Source organism: Phaenicophaeus curvirostris, chromosome 5 (assembly GCF_032191515.1).
Source record: "Phaenicophaeus curvirostris isolate KB17595 chromosome 5, BPBGC_Pcur_1.0, whole genome shotgun sequence".
Classification (NCBI taxonomy): Eukaryota; Metazoa; Chordata; class Aves; order Cuculiformes; family Cuculidae; genus Phaenicophaeus; species Phaenicophaeus curvirostris.
Window position 1 is genome coordinate 42,771,711 of NC_091396.1, and position 21,989 is coordinate 42,793,699.

The 21,989-nt window shown below is 44.2% G+C and overlaps 1 protein-coding gene across 1 annotated transcript; it reads left to right on the forward strand.

The window, feature by feature from the left end:
- The first annotated feature begins 244 nt into the window (after positions 1-244).
- PAX9 (paired box 9) lies at positions 245-21,236 on the forward strand. The gene is made up of 6 exons (XM_069858397.1): positions 245-338; positions 426-1,049; positions 1,963-2,589; positions 4,823-4,965; positions 9,961-10,113; positions 19,414-21,236. The coding sequence occupies exons 1-6, from the start codon at positions 245-247 to the stop codon at positions 19,666-19,668; spliced, it is 1,896 nt and encodes a 631-aa protein (XP_069714498.1). The 3' UTR covers positions 19,669-21,236.
- The last annotated feature ends 753 nt before the right edge of the window (positions 21,237-21,989 follow it).

Consider the following 21,989-nt stretch of genomic DNA (forward strand, 5'->3'; position numbering starts at 1 on the left):
ACACCTAATGCCAACCCAAACACTTCTTCCACATAAGCAAACACGCCGTGACCCACGCATGCTTTAATTCCTACCAGCTTTGTGTGTTTTTCTTTTAACTGTTAATATGTATCAGTGTCTTTGACAAAGTCGAAGTCAGTTGCGAGGCGTTGACATTTTACAGTTCAGAGCGGTGCAGTATTTAGTGTTTGGATTAAAACAAAGGCGGAGCCGGTCTTTGACGCCGGGGAATATCAGCACCGCGATGCCCGGACGCCGTAAGCCCCCTCCCGTCTTTTCCAAGCGAATCCGCAGCTTATTTCGCTCCCGGTTTGCGGTTTCTATCAGGAATAACTCAAGTCTCGTCGCTCACAGCCTTCTGGTACCCACCGCTCCCCCAGCCTCGTGAAACAGTCGTTCGTGGAAAGGTGCTTTATTACTATTAGACAACCGTAAGGGACGAAAAGCTCGTCTCCCGCGGCTGCCGAGTCACCGCGGGGAACCCGCGCCTGTGGCAAGACTGCTCCTGCCAGGGGAAGGGGCGGCGTCTCTGCCAGCCCCCCGCGGCCCCTCCGCGCCCGCGGACCGGGGAAAGGGCTGGGAGGGCCGCCCCGCGCCCGCCGCCCGCGGGGTCCCGAGCCCGAGCGCCGTCCCGGTCGGCGCCGCCGCGGCAGCCGCTGCGCTTCCCGCGCAACTCACCGCCGGGCAGGTAGGAAACGGTCGTTTCCATCGTGGCGGACGCCCAGGTGCCGAGCGCGCCCGCGGGGGAGAGCGGAAGGGCCGCCGGCCCCGCGCTGTCCGTCATCTCCCGCGGCCACTGGGAGGGCGGCCGGGCGGCGGGGCCGCCCCCGGGGGCGGGATCGGGGAGCGAGGGGCTGCGGCGCCCTGCCCAGCCCGGCCCTGCCCACGTTGCCCCGAGGTTGAAATGCACGAGTCAAGGCTCTCTCGCCGCGAAGCGCATTTCCTCGTAGCCCTTTTCCCTCACGCCCCTGCCGTCTCCTCGCTGGAGGTCGGAGAGCCTCGGGCGCCAGCGCGGGAGGCCGGGAGCCTGTCTCCGGGCGCAGGTCTCCGTTTGGGATTCGGGGCGGCCCCAGAGGTGTCCTGCTCAGAGGAATATGGGTAAGTGCCTGGGAGCCGCAGGAGGGTTCAAGTGCTGTCAAGAGACGGGGAGCACCCGTGCGCGCCCCGTGCCGCGGCGCGGCTCCCTTATTGACTTTGCTCGTGTTCCTACAAGTTGTAAGAACACGTTAGGGGTCAGGAGCCGGGAAGAGAGAGAAAGCTAATGACTGCTCGGTTTATTATTAATGTTATTAGGCGAGCGCGAGGCAGGATCGCAGCCGAGTGGATGGCTGGAGCCTGAGGCACGTTGTATATTATTCCTGACACGGTTTTAGCGGTTAACGTTTTAGCACGTTTGTTTTACAGCCTGGTGTAATTGTGCTGTTAAGCGAGAGGCGCTAACAGCACCAGAAACAGTCTTTAAAATGTTAGTCGCGATTCAGAAGCACCGCGTTGCCCTTGCCTCTCTAAAGATGTAAAAGAATTTCCTCGACCTCTTTTCCTTCCTCCCCTTCCCCCACGACTTCAAAAATGTTTTTCTTTTCTTTTTCTTCTCTTCGGTTTCCTTTTTCCTGTGGCAATAAAGCTATTGGGACGATCTCGTTTTTCATCTTCGGAACGTGCCTTTTTGGAATATGCGTGATGCACAGTCCGAAATGCTTCCACATGAGTTGCCACGAGTTTTTTTCTTTCTTCTATATTTTTTCCTATGTTCTTGTTTTTCCCGATTTTTTTTTCCTTTTCTTTCTTGTCTTCACTGTCCCCCTCAGTTTCGAGAGCATCTCACTATGAGAAAGAAGCGTGCGTGGCGCGGCTGGGGGGTCCCCGAGCCGTGACATCTACCTTGTGATGAGAAGCAGTTCAGACGCCCTCTTCTGAGCCATTCGCCGCTTCTGACGGGGGTGTTTGTGTGCTTACTTGCAGAACCTGCCTTCGGGGAAGTGAACCAGCTCGGGGGGGTGTTTGTCAACGGGAGACCCCTGCCCAATGCCATCAGGCTGCGGATTGTGGAACTGGCACAACTGGGTATCAGGCCGTGTGACATCAGCCGTCAGCTCCGCGTTTCTCACGGCTGTGTCAGCAAAATCCTGGCTCGCTACAACGAGACTGGCTCCATCCTACCGGGGGCTATCGGAGGCAGCAAGCCTCGGGTCACCACCCCCACGGTGGTAAAACATATCCGGACCTACAAACAAAGGGATCCGGGCATCTTCGCCTGGGAGATCCGGGATCGCCTGTTGGCCGACGGCGTGTGTGACAAGTACAACGTGCCGTCGGTCAGCTCCATCAGCCGCATCCTTCGGAACAAAATCGGAAACCTGTCTCAGCAGAGTCACTACGAGTCCTACAAGCAGCACCAGCCGCCCCCACAGCCCGCTCTGCCTTACAACCACATCTACTCCTACCCCAGCCCCATCGCTGCCGCGGGAGCCAAGGTGCCCACCCCTCCCGGGGTGCCGGCGATCCCCAGCTCCATGGCCATGCCCAGGACGTGGCCGTCCTCCCACTCGGTGACAGACATCCTAGGGATCCGATCCATCACAGACCAAGGTGAGAAGGGGGGATCCGGGGCCGCAGCGGGGGCAGCGTTTGGGTCCCCTGCTCCCGGGCTCCTTTCTCTCCCAGGGTCGGGAGGCTGTTTCGTGGGACGCCTCGGGAAACCTCTCGCGTTTCCCAGGCCGAGCTGGGTACGGAGCTTACCGGAGGATGCTCCTCGGCACGCGCGCGCATCGGAGCGCCCGACGGGCCGCCAAACGGTGCTGCTCAGCCGTCACCGCTGCCCTGCGACCCGAGAAGCGGCGACCTTGCCCGGAGGGGGCGGCCCGGGGTGCGGCGGCCCGAGGGTGCGCTCAGCCCCGGCCCCACTCCCGCCCCGGTCCCGGTCCCGGCTGAGGCTCGCTGCCGCCCTCCAGGCGCAGGCGCCGCCTTGGCGTTACCGAGAAGTCAATTTTCCCTAGTTTTCGCAATCAGGCCAAATTTGCTCCGGCAGGAAGTTCAAATGTCACCTAATTGCTTTCATTCTGATGCTGTATTTTCCTCCGAAGCGGTGGTCCAGGAACCCCAAGATTTCCTTCTTTTATCCCTTCCACCTTCTTTCTGTTTCTCCGTCAGAAAACTGCGTCTTGTCTTCCAGCCGCTCGCTACGCTTTGCCGCAAAGAAAGGGACATTTTTTCCATTTCGGCCTCTGCCAGAGAACTAACAGTGAATGTGGTTAAAACAACAGTCTAAAATAACCTTCGCCTACAGCGATCTCTGTGTCCCACTCTTCCATCCCAATTAGCGGAGGGGGAGGGCCATGATTTCTGTTTTCTTTGCGTTTTTAACGGCAACAACCCGGTTCCAGCAACAAGCAGCACTTCAAATGCAAATTGATCCTTTAGGCCTTTCAAAATAATTTTCTGGGGTTCCCCCCCCCCTTTTTTCCTTCCTCAAAAAAAGTGCTACTTTTTCAAGCAACACACACATAACTATGCTCTATTTATATTTATACATACAAAAATATATAGTTTTGCCCTTCACCCTCTACTTCACGGTATAAATTTTATCCTCAGACCTCGCTGGCACAAAGAAACGTATTTCTGAGTCGAATTTAAGAATTACATGCCTGGCAATCTCCGCCCTGTGTGTGAGAGAGAGGTAGTGTTGGCAAAGAACATTGAAAGAACGAAAACATTACAATCACACGAGAAACTGACTTTTGGTATTCTTTTTTTTCCAAGCGAGTTCCTCTTTTATTAACACCATATTGGCAGGCAGGCAGGCCTCTGACGGTCCTGCCGGGTGCCTCGGTATCTGCCCCGTCTCCCTCTGAGCTGCACACATCTTTCTGCAGTGTTAAATCTCCCCCCTCCCCTTCCCAGCAGAGCCGGGGCTGCTGAGCGGCCGATGCCGCAGATGGGGGCTGCTCGCCCTTGATTTATAGGATAAACTGACCTTGCTGACACGGAAAGGAAGCCCCTATTCATGGGAAAGTGTGAGATCAGCAGAAAAGGGCGCTCACCGAGAGAGTTCCATTTCTTAAGACAACTTAAGATTTGTGCCTTTCCCCGGCCCCGGCGCGGAGCCGGAGGGGGTGATGGGAACCCCGCTCCTCGGGCTGCCCGCTGCCCCGCAGGCTCCCCTGCGGCCAGGCGCGGGGAGGCATCCCGCCGGGATCCCCGCTGGTGCCCGGAGAATCCGTCCCTCTGGAAAAGAGCCTGCTATTCCCCTGCCGCGGCTGTAAAGAACAGGACTTTTATGATCCCGGTACCCTCTTTAGTCTCTTCCTCATTTTTTCCCTTTTATTTTCCTTTCACATTTCTTTCATTAACACCCCCCCCCCCTTTCTTTTCGTATTTTATTTGTTTTGTTTTCTTTCTTTTTTTTTTCTCCCTTTTTTCCTTCCCCAAAAATGTTTGGAGCCTGGTTCATCTGTAGCCGTGTCAGGGACGTTTCTAACAGGGGGTATCCACATATTCGGACGCAAAAAGTGATTCCCGTAAATCCCCCTTGGGAGATGCCGCGGGAGCAGCTCCGTCCCGTCAGTGCAGGGACGAGCGACTCGCCCGCTCCGGGCTCGGCTGGCGATCGCTGCCACTAGCTGCACGGAGGGATCCGACTCCTTTCCCCCGCCGTATCGGCCTCTCTAGCGGCTCCCGGGAGGATGAGGGAGGTGTTGCGGGCGAGGGGCAGGCTTCCCCGTAGCTCTGTCTGGTGGGGAGGGGGAGCCGTCTCTGTCCCGAAGCGAAGCGCTCCGCATCTCGCTCCCTGCCCTTGACCTCCGTTTCCCTCCGTGTTTCCCAGCAGTGAGCGACACCTCGCCTTACCCCAGCCCCAAGGTGGAGGAATGGAGCAGTCTTGGCCGAAACAGCTTCCCCCCTCCGGCGCAGCACGCCGTGAACGGGCTGGAGAAGAGCTCCCTGGAGCAAGAGGCCAAGTACAGCCAGGTAAAGAGAGACGCGGGGGAGGGCGGTGATGCGCGGGGTCCCTGAGCTCGGCCCCGGCCTTCTGCCCCTTGCCTGGGGGTCTCGGTTCGGAGCCGGTGCCGGCTTTCCATCGGTTTTGATTTGCAAACGAGTCCGCCGACATCTGGAAAGAGCCCCGTTCCTCGCTCAGCTCCTCTCTCCGCTCCCTCCCTCAGCACGGCCGCCGCAGCCTCCCCGGCGGCCCCTAACCCCTCCTTTCTCCCCGCCGAGATGCCCCCGCCGCCGCGGCACAGCCCGCCAGGCAGACACCCGAGAATCGCCGCCAAGCCGCCCGGCGACCGGACCCCGCGGCCCCAGGCCGGGCCGCTCAGCCCCGGGCCGTGGGAGCGGCACCTCCGCCACCCCCCTGTCCGCGGCGCGCTCCGCAGGCAGGGGAATAATTTGAAAATTAGGTGTAATTGCTTCCTACATTAAGCATTTTTAAACGCTTAAGTAGACGGCGAATTTCCTACGTTTTAATTACAACACAATATAACTGTTACTTAATAAATCTCTGTCTAAATCTTTGTACTTGCTAATCAAATCCCATGCCGGGAGAAAAGCTATAAAAGACTCAACTGTTGCTAGTTGGGAAAGCCCAGGTTTTTGAAAACTTTTTTTCTGTGGGATGGAAACATTTCAAAATATATCGCTGGTTTCTCAGATGCACTGTCTTCCCAGCCCTTCATCTGTTAATACTAATAACAAAGCCGAGGAAAAAAATGTGTGTTCAGTGTGTTCTCGTTCAAAGATAGAAGGTTTGGACATATTTTTCGAGCTCTGCATCTGGTTTTGGATGCCATGTCGAGGAGACCTTTGTAGCTCATATTTAGTGCTGAGAGTAGCTGAATCAGACCCTTTCAAATTCAAGATGTGGAGTACAAACTGTGGTAGTGTTTGGAAAAAGGTGAATGAGACAGAGTAGGAAATGTCCTAGACCTCAAAAGTGAACAACTACTTTATTCCATACTTTGTCTTACCAACAAGATAGCACTCTTAAAGCTGTCCTATTCATAGTGTATGATATTTTTCTATTATCCCATTATTATGCTGTTCATTTCACATCATAAATAATGTGCACTGTAGTTTAGGCATTACTGTATGGTTAAAGATAGAATTAGACTTAGATTTAGAGTTAATGTTAATTCTTCCACAATTTTCTTTAAAAGTTGTGTTAGCAGACTTATTAAAAATGATGGAAATAGCTTGTCATTATTCTGTTCAGAACAGCTGTACCACGGCTGTGCTGTCCTAGATTCCAAGCTGGGCCTTCACACGATCCCGCTTATACGCTGTAAAACATTGCCTATGTTGGTATCTCATTTACCTCGACGGACGTGTGGAGGAACAACGTTATGTAAACCTGGTTATTTTCAATGCTGGTGTTGGAAACTATTTTTTTATCTTTTCTTTTCATGCCTTCAATATGCACGCTTTCATCTTCATAATATATCACTGTTCTACTGTCATTAGCAGACTTACTTTAAAGTTCTGTTCAACCTGAAAAATCACCTGATAAATGTAATATAAACACATTTGCTATTTAAAAATGCAGCAAATTGCTATTAATAAAAAGGAATTCATTTATCAAAATATATTGTCCAGAGAGTTTTTAGGGCAGAAAAGTGAAGAAGTATTTATCCAAAAGGTCATTTTTGGAACTCTGCTCACTAAAAGAAGACACAGAGGTGATTCCCGCCATCCCCGTAATAATACGTGTAAAGAGAATTTGGCTTCCGAAATGTGTAACATATAGACCAGTCTATTCTTGTAGTATTCAGACTTGCTTACCAGAGAATCCATTCACATGTACGTTAGTTGCTTCATATGTCACAAATTTACTACCTTGATAATTTAGAATGTTTTCTGGAAAAAAGTAATGTCAAATAAGGATGTGGAAATGTGACCTTTTGCAGTTTTGATGACATTCATTTTGCCATAAAATTCATTCTGACAAGGCGCAAAGTGACATATATGAACCAAGGTCTTGCTGCACATAGCATTAACTTACTGGATGCATATTTGCTAAAGTGTAGTGTGTTTGGGGTGATGGTCTGTGAGAATAAAGTCTCACTAAAGGTCTCCGATTTCCTTGGATCTTTTCGTAATCTCCTGCAATGTGTGCTGCTTTGGATGTAAATAGATGATCAGGGGACAAGAGAGAACATTGGTTCATCTAAGTGAATGTAGCAAAAGGGTATCTGGAGCAGTGGAAAAATGGGGAAGCTACAGACATAATTTAAGTGCCAGAGGGACTACAGTGAAATAGGCTCTGTCTTTGGACTTCAGGGTATTTTCCTCATCTCCTTTGGGGAAAGCTCATTACAAAAGGTGGGTTTTAACAAGGCAAGCAGCAGGTTTTCCTCAGAGAAGAGAAATTTCTGTTCTGTAATATTCCAGTTTTATGTCTGTAATATCAAAGTCAGCAGTGCCTACAAGAGGATTAGAGCAGCAGGGAATCAAGTGTGCGTGTTTTACTTAGGCTTTCCAATTATACAACAGGAGCAGAATGCATGTGCTCTAAAGCACGTCAGTAAAAGATTTTGTGTGAGTGACAGGGAATTCTGCTATTTCCAACAGATATCAGCCACAGATTTTAAGCGTCAGCAACATTTAAGACAAAAGTTCACCTGTATGCAGCTTGCAAATTGCTCCATAGCTGATAGCCAAGTGAAGGACTTGTTTCCCCCAGGATTAATTATGGAAGACAATATTTTACTTCTCAAGAAAACCTCTGGAAATTCCCTTTGCATGAGAAAGACTTGAAAAATCGAGTCTCAAGAGTAAGGTCTTATGTACTTTTAAACTGTATCTATTTGATCCATCCTTTCAAATGATATACATTTGTTTCAACACACAAGATCGCGTAGCCTTTTTTGGGGGACAAAACTCTTATTGACTTCCAAGACTTGTCAGTCAGCAGCCAAGGCTGATCTTTTTGATGGGTTTGAACGGCTGCATTTCACCCCCTGTCCTACACATTGGTGGGAATTCAGCTTGGGAAAGGACTCCACAAAAGAGGCAGGAAGACTTCAGATTTTTGCTTCAAGAATGTTTAGTCTCTTAATGTTTAGCTAAACTTTTGTTTAACACACTTTTTGTTTAACACAAAACTGAACATCTGTACGTAGAATAGTTTTCATTTTATATATTATGAGTTTTCTGGTGTTCCTGGGGCCTTTGTTGCGACGTTATTCAGTATTTGGGTTTGGGGAGTTGAAAGCTCTGCCTGGCAGACTGTGTTTCTGTACCAAATGTTCCTCAGGAAATCACAGAGATTCCTTGTCAAGTTTCTATCCATTTTTAAATACTCGATGTCGCAAGTTGTTTATACATAAGTAATTGCATTATATTTCCCAGTGCATCATAGTCACACATTTCTCATAGAACTTTGCAAAGAGAATGACTGTGAACCAGAGAAACTGAAAAGGAAAATAGGTTTTTCTGAGAGCTGGACAGTTTTGGTTCATACACATTTCATACGGAGCTCAGTTGCACTGCAGTATTTGTACAGAGAGGCACATTCAAGGTGGTTTGGGGGGACGGCTTCTCCTGATAATTATATACTATTAATATGAAGGATAAATAGTGTATTTCATGCTTTACGTGGCTTATACTGACAGACACCTTAGGCAAAAAAATAGCTGAAATCACTGAAAACCAAACCCATTTGTATCCTGCATTTGAAATAAAAAAAAATTAATAAATATATATCATATTTAAAAATGCAGGTTTCAGACAACTGTTGCTTGTGATTTTCTGGACTAAAGTCATGAATGTGCAAAGTGAAAAAATTGTGGTCTCTGTTTACACGTGTAAATGCAGAAGATCTGTCATATGTCTATATGATTTGTTGATATGCAAATAGCTTTGTAAAGAGTTTTTTCTTTCGGAATTATTTGCTCTGTGCATTGCAAGAAGCAGATGTGCACACTGGCAAAGAGAGCTGATACTCATTAACGGGAAAAAGTTCGTAGCTAGGGTGTATGTATGTCTAGGAGAAAGTGGTTATTGCAAGCTCGCAAGGGTACACTTTGGAGGCCTGACCCCAAACCTTCCAGATTTGCTGAAAACATCCTGATTCAGAGGGGCTTGTGAACATGGTTTGAGGGAAGTCTTTCTCTGACATACTGGACAGACCGCAAAGTATCGACTGGTTCAACTATGTCTCATCTGAACTTCATCAGCTGTTAGTGGCTTGACTTTTTGGCTTAGCTGGGATAGCACTCCCTGTCCTTCTGCTGCATTCTGATTAGGGGTCATGAGCTCTATGGACTGTGAGCACGTAAAGGGAAGGCTCCATTTAGGGCAAGTGATTGCAAATAATTGTGGGTGCAATTCTGGACAATTATTTGCACAGAAAATGTAAGCAACGTAGATATTTAGTTCCTGATGTTTGATTGTAGATGAACAATGAACTGCATATGCAGTGGCCAAAGCATCTGTAATTGTTTTTATCTGCAGTGTTTAGAACTTGCAATATATGGTAACTTCCCTGGGAACACGTTGAAAATGTAACCTTAAATGTTATGGCCAAGTACATAATCCTCCTACAAAGATTATTTATTGAAAAAATTAATTAGCAGATTACTTACCTGTCTTTTTATATTCTAAGAATCCAGGCAGTTGAATTTCTGCTATGAGTGTATGCAAAATCCATCAGTGATAAAGGTCCTGACCTCCTGCTCCTCACTCATAGTGGGGAGGGGGGAAGGTGTTGAGGAGAGGTTTTTATTTCTTTCTTGCTCTAGTACCTAGCAGAATTGTTAGCAGAGTTCCTGTTTGGTGCAGGGGTTCAGACCTTGTCTTGGAGACTGTCTGGTTCTGTGTCAGTCCCATTAGGATCTCCAGACCAGTGCCTATTATTACAATACTGTCACTAAGATGGCTTGCTCGAGGTCGAGGCATCCATGTCATTGCATGTTGTGGGTGAGGGGCATGAGCTGATCCCACTACATGCACCCGATTCCTTCCCAGGTGATCTGGATGGCACCCCATTCGAACCCCATTTGTGAGACCTGCCTCTTACTGGCCACCTGCTTCCACAGCCAAAACACAGTCCCCTGCCCACCAACCCACATGGCTTCAGGGCACTCCACCTGGATGAAACTAATAAAGAAAGTCAGAGAGGTGAGTGAATGGTATAATGACACTCCAACTACACTCCCAGCACCCTCTGCTCAAAGGACCCCAACCCACCAGGAGCTCTGCCATAACAAGCAGGACCAGGGCCTGAAAAGTGAGAGTGGTGGGAGATACCTTCACAACCAAGGAGCAGAGTGCCAGGGGCAGGGGGATTAGATAGGACTTGATCTGTTCAGTCTTCCAATGCTTGCAGACTATATGGTGTGATTGAATTTGTCTGTTGCAGCAATTTATCAGCTCTTTGGAATTCTCAGCATACCTAGTAATAATGCTGATGGTTACTCAACAATCAATGGGCTCTGGTTTCACTCTGTTAATTAATACAGCTTCCCAGTAATTGCCTCTGCAGCATCAGAGATTTGTTAGACCAAGGGGCCCACTGTTTTGTCTCTCCCTGAAGAGGACAAAGTGGGGATTTTACCAGTTTGACCCCCTCTTTGCCCAGCTTCTAGCCATCAAGAAATCCTTTGATGTCTTCCTGTCTCCAATGTCTCCTTCCTCCAACATCAGTCTCATTTAAATAACATCATATTGAAATTGCAATATATTGTTAAATATATTATATTAAGAAGCCATTTTTGATTGAAGATTTTGCAAACACATTATAGTTTTAACCATCAGCATAGAAAGAACAAATGTTTATTCCTTTCAGTGTATTTGCTTGTTTGATGTCCTTGAGTGCCCTGCCTGACTAGAGATTTTGCCAAAATACCTAGAAGGAATTATTATGCGAATCTTTTCTAAATTTATGGGATTCTGTTGTTAGTTCCTACTCAAGAGAGGAACTAGAGAGTTTGCTTATACAGCATGATTTTTTTTCCTGAAATTTCCTTTCCTTCTCATAAGCACAGCATATCTGTCAAAGAGAGGCTGTAGTTGCACCTTCATCATCAAAATTAAGCTTTATACTCACAACAAAGAGAACATGTTTTCACTTCACTTTGCAGTAGTCTGATTGTGAGGGTTTTTTTAATAATAGAATTTATCCCAAGACCCAGCAACTTCACTGGGAAGGCAGTGACTTCCATTTATAACTTTCCTAAACTAGATTATGAATGGAAAGTAACCATTCAGTGAATGTGTAGATCTTGCTCAATCATCTACATTTAGGAGACATTTTAGGTAGACGTATTAGCATGTGCCCTGTGTGGGAGATCTCACTTCACTGTGAAAACCATCTAAACCCATCCATTCCATGAAGAAGCATTGGAAACACTTGAGTGCGCTTAGAATTTACATCAACCTCTTTTCCCTTGTCATCATCATGCTTTTATCTTTTACTTATTTTCTTCTCTGTTGTTTTTGTAGTGGATTCCTCAGTCTCTAAGGAAGAGTGTTTGATTTTTTTTTTTTAAAATTTATTTCTACGATAGTGTGTTTTGGAAAAGACATAAAATGCCCCTAGCTCCTTAGGAAAGGATTGGTGATGGTGTGTAAATTCAAGTTACTATTATTGTTTCCAAAAGCGGAGTTTTATTTCCCCAAAGAAGTCAAGATTTAAAATTTGATAAGAAAATATAGTTAAGACCGATCTCAATGCATGTTGCAGCTATAGTTAGAATACTCAATTGATGTTATCTAAATTCTGCGATATTCAGTGCAGCTGAGTATGCCTATAGTAAAGGAAACAACTTTAAGTTAATAAAAAACCACATTAAATACAGGGAATAGGATCTGCTCGTTATTAAGGGAATGAACATTTTTTCAGAAGGAAGTAGTGTGATTTTCTCATGCAGTACCTTGTAATACATTGAATTCAGTAACAGGAGAAATAACTGTAAAAAAATGGCATCTTTGTAAAAGACCCCGTATAGGGTAAGGTAGTTAATTGCGTTTGGAATCCTAAAGCACTCAAGCATGCAAATAACTATTTTTTAACTGTGGCTTCAACTAGAATACCAACATTGCTTCATATGACTTACACTGAAAGAGAAATACTGTAATTCTCCATTCCTGAAAGGTGTCTTTCCTTTTTTCAAAGCTCAGTCTTCTGGGAATCAACCCAGTTCAGCTAAGCAACAGACTGACTGTAAAACTCTTTCCCATGTGCTATTTTAAAAGGTTCTAAATTCCAAAGTATTACCACTGTCCAGTCTTTCTTCAAATTAAGGCATATGTTTCAAAGTAATATCCTACCTAGAAAATGTTCCCTCTTCTGTTCAAGGCTTTTTGGATGTCAAAATTATTTAATGAGTGTCCTCACTTTTCAGAATCTGCTCTATTCTTTTCTGTCTGCAGTGAAATTAATGTAAAATGGAAGCTGGAATACATTCAGTAAAAGAAGTTCATTCATCTAAAATTGCAGATACATGGTCTAATGTGAGCTGTGAAAAGTTTTTTTTCAAGAAATTTTTCTAGCATTTTAAAAAGTCAGCAAACTCTGGTTTGCAGATTCATCTCTGACTAGCTTATTCACATACATCTTGCCATCTGAGGAGTTTTATTACATTTTTCTTAAAAAAAATTAAAAAGCATTATTGTAAGCTGCAGAAATTTACTCAGTGCTCACTTTTGTCAGCCTTATTTTTTAGGTGACTCTGACTTACCTGTGTAGACATGTTAATTTCAGTGGGACACTGATCTTAATCACTGTTTGAGGGATCATGTAATTTTTCTCATTGACGCTGTAGCGCTGAGTAGCAGTTTCAGAATCTAGCTCTAATTTAGTTAACTAACATTTCTAGCCAAAATATTATTTAAGGTTCTTCATAGGTGTGTTACTTACAACTTTAGGTAATGCCATTTTCCTAAATGAGATTTCCATTACAGACCTGCTGCTGATGTTTTACTTGGAAATTTTGTTTACTCTTCCCTTGGGATCCCATATGTTGGTTTGATTTATAAATCATATTTAACCTCCAATTAAAAAGAGAAATTTAGCCTGTTTGCTTCCTTTATGTTTGCAGTTTGTTTGATTGCTCCCAGTCTTGTTGCTGTAACCTTTTTGACTGATTATGTGTATGTCACTAAGAACCTGGGGTATCCTCTGGGTTTTTAAGGTAATTTGCTTTTCTGATTGAAGGACTAGATATTCAGCTCTGCTCTTTGCTATGCTTTTCCCTTGCTGTGTTAAAAATGACTTCTCTAGTAGCTACTTTGTCCTGTTTTCAGGACATTCAGAAAAGATTCAGCATTTCCAGAAATGGTTCTGGTTTTTGGTTGTTTGTTTTTTTTTTTTAATTTCATTTCGAAAAATCAACAGCACTAGAGTGTCTGTCTGCAGAGCCACAGTAGTGTTCTTGCAGCTAAAGGTACTGCCAGCACTCTGCTCAGAAAGATGGTTGCGATACCTCTGCAGATTTGTTTTGCTTGCTCTTGGGAAACGGCTCTATGTTGGAGGATCAATGCCTTGCACTGGGCTTGCCGAATCAAGGGCAGGAAGCATTAGTTCCGTCCAAGTCAGTGTTAGACTTGAGAAATACAAATGAAACAGCAACCTCATTCACCAAAGGTGTGTTGCCCAAGTCCTGACACATGCTGAACTTCTGCTGATTCCAGCAGGGGATTTCGGGCTGAGTCACTGTCCAAGCTCATTAGGGCTAGTGAATTGGGTAACTCAAACTTAAAGCCTATGTTTTTTCTCCAGAAAGGTTTTTTTATAGACATCTAGAATAATTCTACAAAACACAAGCTTTTGGTCTAGGCAATAAATTTTCTATTTAATAAAATATTACAACGCCCATTACAATGAGCAAACAATTTAAATAATTGGAAATAATAATTTTAAAATAAGAAGGATGATTTACATTCCTTGGGACATTTACTTTAGAGATAGACTATAAAACTGAGCTGACATTCACCTGTGGCATCACATCTGCTCTTGTTTGTATTCATGTAAACCTGAAATGAGATAATTTGCATTATTTTTATTAGTGATAGCTAACAGAAATGCAGATCTGTGATATTTAATGCTGTGGTTCTGGGTAATTTTCTGAAATATTTAGAAGCCACATGGGAAAGGATCACAGGAAATGGTCTAATTCTGATATTCCTAGCTCGTGTGTTTCTCTGGTATTAACATGATGAAGGCAGGAAAATAAAGTCAGGTAGTTAGTCTGACAGACTGATGATAAGTTTGTCCAGAAAGCTTGCACCTTGTCTTTTTTCACCATGCAGGAGAGAGGAGTTTGCAGTTGTATAACAGATTATATCAGTATGACCTTCATAACAGAAATCAAGGGGGTGTCGATGTGTGGCATCTCTGGTTTGGAAAGGAACTTTTCTGATTTTTAAGAGTCCGAACAGCTAATGGAAATCACTAGGTCCAGAGACAATCCCACATAAGCTTGGTTCTAGATTTACTTTTCATCCACCCAACCCCTCTGTGTCATAAATCTGAAACAGACTGAAAATTAACAAAAATTTAGTATTGTACCTGAAGTGTCTAAAACTAAAAATTCCCTCCATTAAGACTACTGAACCAACTCCCTCACTGGTGAAAATACACACAGTCTATTGGCTTCAGCAGCGTCATTTAATGTGACCTAAAGTAAGACTTTATGTTCACCTTGGCTTTGAATTCTGGCTTCGATACTCCTTTTAGTGCCATTGGTGTGTAGCAGCAGTAACTCAGTAAAAAGGCACCAGACCCAACCCGTGACCATGACACAACCACTGCTGTTTTGCAGGTATCTTTGCAAGAACATGTTTAACCAAATTAGCAAATCGGTGGGAGGTCATGTTCTATGTTTAGAACAAAGCTCTAAAATCTGGAAATACTTCTCCATCAGTTGTCTCAAAACACTGATAGAAGCAGCAATTCAGAGCAACTATTTCTCTCTGGTCTTTTTGGATGCTGGACAGTAAGTGCTCTCAAACAGAAACCCTTATCATTTGCACAGCAGAGGTTCTTGTTCAGTTAGAACTATGTGTATATTTGTTTGTTTTAAAAAATCAGATTTCCCTTGAAAAGCAGTGGTTTAAATTAAAAAAATATTTACAAAACTTAAAAACCAGGTTCAAGAAGCTCTGCACTTAAAACAAGTTCTAAGGACTTTAAAAATCCATAAACACTGTGGGGTTCTCGCACTCCTAATTATGAATGTTTAGATTTTGGTGTTCATTTCCTCTGATTGAAATACTGCAGGATGAATTATTCATCCAGTATATACGGGGTCATGGAACTTAATCCCCTCCATTTATTTTAAGTGAATGTCATGTTTGTAAAAACTGCCAGACTGACAGACAAGATTCAACCCTTCTGATAACCTACCTATTGTATGTAAAGCCATTTAGAAGTAAAACCCCTTGTGGTTAAAATCATTGGGTCAAGTCCTCGACTGATGAAAGTCAGAGATGAAAATCAGTTGGTTTTTTTTTGAGTAGCATAGTTTTAAATCACTTAAGGTGAAGGTTTCCCTATTCCCTCAACGTTAAATCTGGGCCAGAGGAGACCTATGGCTGCTTTGCAGGTGCGGCTGAAACCTCATCTGAAGCAGGGACATTCTCTGGGCTGAGCCAGTCCTTATTCATCCCTGTGCTGCCTTCTTGGCTGAAGGTACCTGCTGGGATCCACATCATCATGGTTTTGAGCAGTAAAGCTTTGTAGTACTGGAGTTAAAATAAGAATGGTTCAATTATTCAGCGACAATAGCTTTCCAGCATCTGTGGCTTCTGGCAGGTCGCAACTGTTGGTACCTACACAACTACGTCCACATCCTGCCCTTAGTAGTTAGGGCAAGATCTTTGTCACATTCAAAACAGTTAGTCCTCATAAAAACATCAGTTATTTCAGTTGCACTTTACCAAAGCAGTGACGTTGGGGTATAAAAGGGTTGTTCTGTCTGTTATAAATCGGGATAGTTATTCTTTTAAAGTAAGCTTTTACACAAACTAATTAATTTTTAGTCCAGTCCTGTATTTTATGACTAACAACCAAAGCAGCACCTTCAATGTAATTCAGTAACAAATTAGGCTTCTCCAGTAATTATAATACACAGACTTTCTTTTTCCTTCATTCCATAAGATTGTATTAAGGAAGGGTGCAAAATGATAAATAGAAGTAGAGGAACATATATATGATTGAATTAAATATTCATCAACAATATCTGAGTTAACCTGAGCTGCTCAGGAGCTCAGATTTGCCCTGAATCATGCAAAGTGATCACTCTCCAGTGCCTTGTCTCCTGGCAGCCTTGTTTGTAGGAGCTACAGGAGGCCAGGACATGGGTTCAGGTACTGGTGGACCAGCAAAGAGATGGTTTGTTGGTACATCGCCTGGCACAGAACTAGCCTGTGCCCACAAACACACTGACAGCTGTTGCCCCAGCATGGGGTCACGCAGGGCACAGCCCTGGGCCCTGCTGTTCTGAGGAGAGACCGTTCTGTTTCTGGCAGAATAGAGGAGAAGCAGAAGGTTGGGTATTGTACTATGCTGCTCATACTCAGGGCCAAAAAGTTTGTAAAGATCTGTTTCACTTAAAAGTGCAGGCAGAGCCATCAGCTTCAGTGACTTTTTTTGACTGAATAAAGCATCAGATGTGGCAGGAATTAATCTCTTGAGGACCAAAATTGCCTTTCTCTACCTATATACTCTTGGCCTGTGGTGGTGGGGTGCGGAGAAGTGCTTGGCAAAAGTGATTGCCTCAACTATTTTGCCTTGGCGTAATACTGCACAATGCACAACTACGAAGGATGCATTTACAGTCTTATTCTTCCTCAGACGAGATGTTGTTATAGCGTCTGCCTTTTCAAAAAGAGCTCTAAGAGGAAGTGCCAGGAGTTGGAGAGTATCCTACAGCATGGCAGTCTGTACAGCATATGGGAAGGATTTTCTCTTCTCTGTGGCAAATGAGGACTCTGGCTTTCCCCAGAGCCACATGTGGTAGAGGGAGTGACAATGCAGGAGTCTGGAGAGACATGTGCCTCCTCTGCAGCCTAGGAGGAATCCTTTCAAAAGCACAGGCAAGGGTTCATAGGGCATGGTCACTCACAGTGAGGAATCCTTGTTAAAATGGGCCTTCCAGGCACATCCTTGAACTCACAGCTTGGTACCAGCCTGCTTGGAGTGGGCAAACCTGAAGGAGCAGGGTGGCCTTGCAGAGTCGAAAAAAAACCCTCTTCTCAGCCTCAGAGGCTAGTCATTTGGCTGCCCTTTGCTGCCACAACAGACATGAGACTCCTCAGGTGCTTGGTCCAGGTCTTTTCTCCTTCCCAGCATCCCTTTGAGGTTTCGGTAGTTCTCTGTGCAAGATACCTTTGGGTTGTGGCTTTGATGTCCCAGTGCTAGAACCTGGCTCTAGGGCCTCTGTGAAAAGCTTTTTATTGCTGTTTGTTAGAAAAAAAAAAGAAAGGTGCTCTTTTCTTGTTTTGCATTCTTCTGAAAAATGCTCTATGCACTGGATGAAGCAGGGATCTTAGAGAACAGCAGCTTTTTAGGTCCTTTCGCAGTTTTTACTTTCTGGTAAATTCAGTGAAATAATTTTCTATGTGATTTAAGAAGTGTACTAATTTACAGTGCAATTCTTTGAATGTTTGCATTAATTAACATTGTTGCAAACATCGATATTTAGAGTTGAGGCTAAAGTGTAATTCTGAGACACAGTAGGGAATGTGTAATTGGAGGTGAAGGTCAAACCACATATTTGGATTTTCAAAAGAATAAGGCAAGTTCAGCTTCAAGAAAGTGTTTATGGATTTGGAATGACAATTACATTGTTGCTGCAGCTGTAAGTTTTGTATTAATTAATGTACCTATTGGAGGCTTGTGGCTGTGATCCTATCACTGTCTCCTGCTGTTTTAGATTGCTGTACAGATTTATACTGACTCCAGCAATATTACTGCTTGGTTTCCCAAGTGGCAAGAGATGACAGTCCAGCCAGTGGAACTGTGAGCTACATTGGTAGGCAACTCATGAGCCTGAAAGCAGGCCTTTGCCATTTATGGAGGTAAATACTGGAAATTTAGGCAGGTGCAATCCAGGCAGGAATTGAACAGGTGAAATGTTACTCCATATGAAGATTGAGCAGAAACAAAAGTTTGTTTAATTTGTTAATTCCACAGTATTCAGACCAGACCCAGTTCCATGAGGTGATTAAAAATGGCAGACGCTACATGATTTGCTGAATTGATACTTGCTCTTTCATACTCAGATATGAAATGTTTCTGGGAAAAAATATCACCCAAACCCTAAAACATAAACACTGCAGAAACCAAAACTTAAGCAAGATAAATGATCTTCGTTTGTACCTGTTCTGCTGAAGAAGTGTTCACGGGGTGTGAAATAAACCACCAAACATTTTTTATTTAAATAAGGAGTCATTCATTGTGAAATCCTACCACGGCAGACTGAAGGACTCTCCCCTTTCTATTTAAACAGAAATGCGTCTCTCCAGCCTACAGAATGACCTAGGAAAATAGCTTGCAGGAAAGGACCCAGCCCTGCAATTGTTTTGTACACAGAAACTCTATTGAAACCAGGAGAAGCCATGAGCAAAGAACATTTGCAAGATTATATCCCCAAGTACCTAGAAAACAGATTTTTAAAAAGACATCATCAATAATAATAGTATAGTACTGACTCATGCTCTGAGTAAACAGTTACCAAAGAGCTTAAGATGTTCCCACCTCCTGAGAGCTGCTTGTCACCCCTCTGCTCTGGGTAGCATTGCTTCATGATCCATGCCCATGCCTTCCCACTGCAGCCTGGACTGAGCCCACCCTCCTTCAGGGACAGAGTAGGCAAAGGCTCTGGGATGGGTCTGCCTCTCCTGCTGCTGGTATGGATGTGGTCACTGTACACCTAAGTTGCCACAACACTATGTGCCAGGGGGACAGTGGCCAACACCCTGTGCAAAATTTGGGAAAGCTGGGTAAACGTTACAGCCCATGGGACTCACTGTCAAGAGGAAGAAGGTGCTCAGTGAGAGAGATGGGACAAACTCATCACAAATACTTCCAGCAGTAGTTCTCAAATGTAATGATTAAATGCAACCATGGGCTTAAGGTGTCACTGAACAACAGCTTGCAGGAAGCTAGGCGGTTGTACAAGGGGGTTTGACGGTTCCTGCCTGCTCTCAGTGTGTGTTCCTTAAACATCTGCTGCTGGTCCCTTTCTGGGACAGGCTGCTGGGAGAGGTGCGTAGGGCTCACACAGAGTAGCTGGTCTTAAAACCAAAAAACAACGGGACCACTTCCCCTGAAATCCAAGGGAATGGTTATGGGTGGCTCTCTGTGTGTCCCCGCTGGCCCTGGTTCTTGTACAAAGCCCACGCAGCATCTGAGGGCAGGGTATCTTATAGCAGGTCTGCTGTCTTACTAAGGAATTTTTTTCCTTTTCATTTCAGGGACCCAATGGCCTCCCAGCTGTCAGCAGTTTTGTTTCTTCACCAGCTATGCCTCCCTATGCCACGCCAGCCCAAGTGTCACCTTACATGACATACAGCGCTGCCCCATCCAGCTACATGGCCAGTCATGGGTGGCAGCACACTGGAGGCACCCCACTGTCCCCTCACAGCTGTGACATCCCTGCCTCGCTGGCATTCAAAGGCATGCAAACGGCCAGGGAGGGCAGCCACTCAGTCACAGCCTCTGCTCTCTGATGCAGGAGCTTGTCCAGGACCACCATGAGCCCGCTGACTGGCCGTTCCCTGAGCCTGCCTGATGAACTGTTCCCTTTGAGCCACCTATATCTGGCATTCCTCCTCATGACTTATCTCCTGTAAGGCTTTTGGGATTCAAAGAGCTGAAGACAACATCAGAAACTGAGAGAAGTTGCGCTCTTTAAGTAAAGACCTTGCACCCCTCCAAGGGCTCACGGAGCCTTGCCCCATTCTCTCTTGGTCAAACCATATGTATTTATTCTTAATCATCACAGACTTTCTAAATGTGCAATTGTTATTAAGATTTGTTTAAAAAGTCAATAAAGAAAAGTCACCACAGAAAATCCTGCTATGCCTTGAATTAGCAAAGGCAGCTAAATGGAGGCATTTGCCTACTGCCTAGAGAACAACCCTTTCATAGATGAGGTTATACAATACACTGCAACTTAGAGCTCACTTTTGGGTTGTTTTGTTGGATTTTGATATTCAAATATAGAACCAAGACAACGTGCAGCTCTCAGATTCTTCTGGCATGTCGACATCGGTTAGGCAGTAGTGTTTTTATCCATTTGTAAATATAGGTTTTTGATTGATGGCATTTGTTTTCACCTTCCAGTACGTTTACTTCTACTTTTTTTTTTTTTGAGTTAAAAAGGTGACTTTCTAGTTCTTTGCTGTGTGTTTGCATGGTGGAGTGATAGCCTCAGGTGATGAGGTTTACGTATAGTTGTTTCATATTTTTTTTTGTGCCTACAGTGGAGGCTTCAACATCTCATGATACAATTATTTCTTTAGCAGAAGATTCAAAGGCAGAAATCTAGCCAAGTAACCCTCCCCAGCTATAGCCAGCCTCTTAGATTCATGGAACATCATGTCTATGTTCAGAGTATGAACCGACATGAGCAGAAAATATTCTGAACAAAACTGAAAACTGTAGAGAAAAATGCTGTGAAACCTGAGTAGAGATGCTTATAAAGCCATGTTAGCCAACTAAGTCACTGAAAACCAGAATTGCACCATCATTGTCAGCTCACTTATGTCCAGCATTTTTAGCCCCAAGATTATGTTGTAATTTTTTAAGAGGAAGTTGTCTCTAATTTCTGCTTTAATGAATGTAAAATATGGCTCCTGGTAAAGTTTACATTATTGTCCCGAAGCATTTTTTTCCCTTTTAGGTATACTGGTGGTGGTGCTACAAACACAGATATTATTTAATATTAACAAATTCCCTTTTTACATTTCTGTATCCAGTGACAAATACTCCGCGCCAGTTATCTTGCTTTCAACTTTAATCCTGAGACAGCTAATGTTCTGATCTTTGAAAATTTACTTGTTTAGCTTGGGCAATAATAAAGTTCTGACTATTACTCCAGAATGCTTTCCACATGCTATAGGTATGTTCAGAATATGAATGCGGGAAAAAAAAAATTAAGCCAGGTGTGATGTCATATCCGTCATAGAATATTAATATATTGTGCATTTTTCTAAATGTTGTGCAATAACCTAAATCACACCAGAGGTAGTTAAGCCAGAGGAGAAAATTTCATTCTTCAAATATTGCTCTATCTACATACCATATTAAACATTAACTCAGTGAGAAAGTAAAATACAGTCCCCTCTTGAAATACAGTCCTCTCTTTGTGGATTTCCAGCTTTTGTCACTGAGACAGTGGGTAAATTTTTGTATATAATCTAAGTAACCAGTACATATGTTGTGTACAGTATAACCACTGAAATATAAGAGGACTCAACTAGCTGCTTCCACCTTTGCGTTTAGCATTAAAAAGTAGTTAATGGAACTGTATTTCTGTAAGGAACACAGGAATTGTATTATGGCCCTAAGGAAAGAAAGATCTGATCTTGGATGTGGTCGTGTATTCTTCAGCCTCAATACAGCAAGGGCATTTGACTGCTGTTTAGTTTTAACGAGATGCTGAGCCCCTTGTTATTCAGCAGAACATTTTTTAAAGACTGTATCTTTGAAACCACTGAAGGTAATGTACACACCTATGCATTTCCACTCTGCCACTCTGTTAGTGATATAAGGATGTTATTCTCCATTATGCACTTGCAGCTGAAATAAGATGAACTTTAACACTATGAAAAAGAAATTGGTTTAATTCTAGACAATCTCTGCACTAAAAAGAACATGGAGAAAATAAAAGATAAGTAAAAGCTCAAAAAAGGGAAAAAGATATTAAATCAGTAACAGGATTTTAGCTTTCAACCTAGTTATTTTACTGGATTATAGAATTATTGAGTAAGTCTACTTGTTGTTACCCATACAACACAAGGTACATAAAAGGAAAAAAAAAAACCAC

Excerpts from the sequence above, each read along its gene's own strand:
- PAX9 (XM_069858397.1), top strand. The coding sequence starts at position 245 with ATGCCCGGACGCCGTAAGCCCCCTCCCGTCTTTTCCAAGCGAATCCGC. Across the intron at positions 1,050-1,962 it reads GTCTCCGGGCGCAGGTCTCC|AACCTGCCTTCGGGGAAGTG; the intron begins GTTTGGGATTCG and ends GCTTACTTGCAG. Across the intron at positions 2,590-4,822 it reads CCGATCCATCACAGACCAAG|CAGTGAGCGACACCTCGCCT; the intron begins GTGAGAAGGGGG and ends CGTGTTTCCCAG.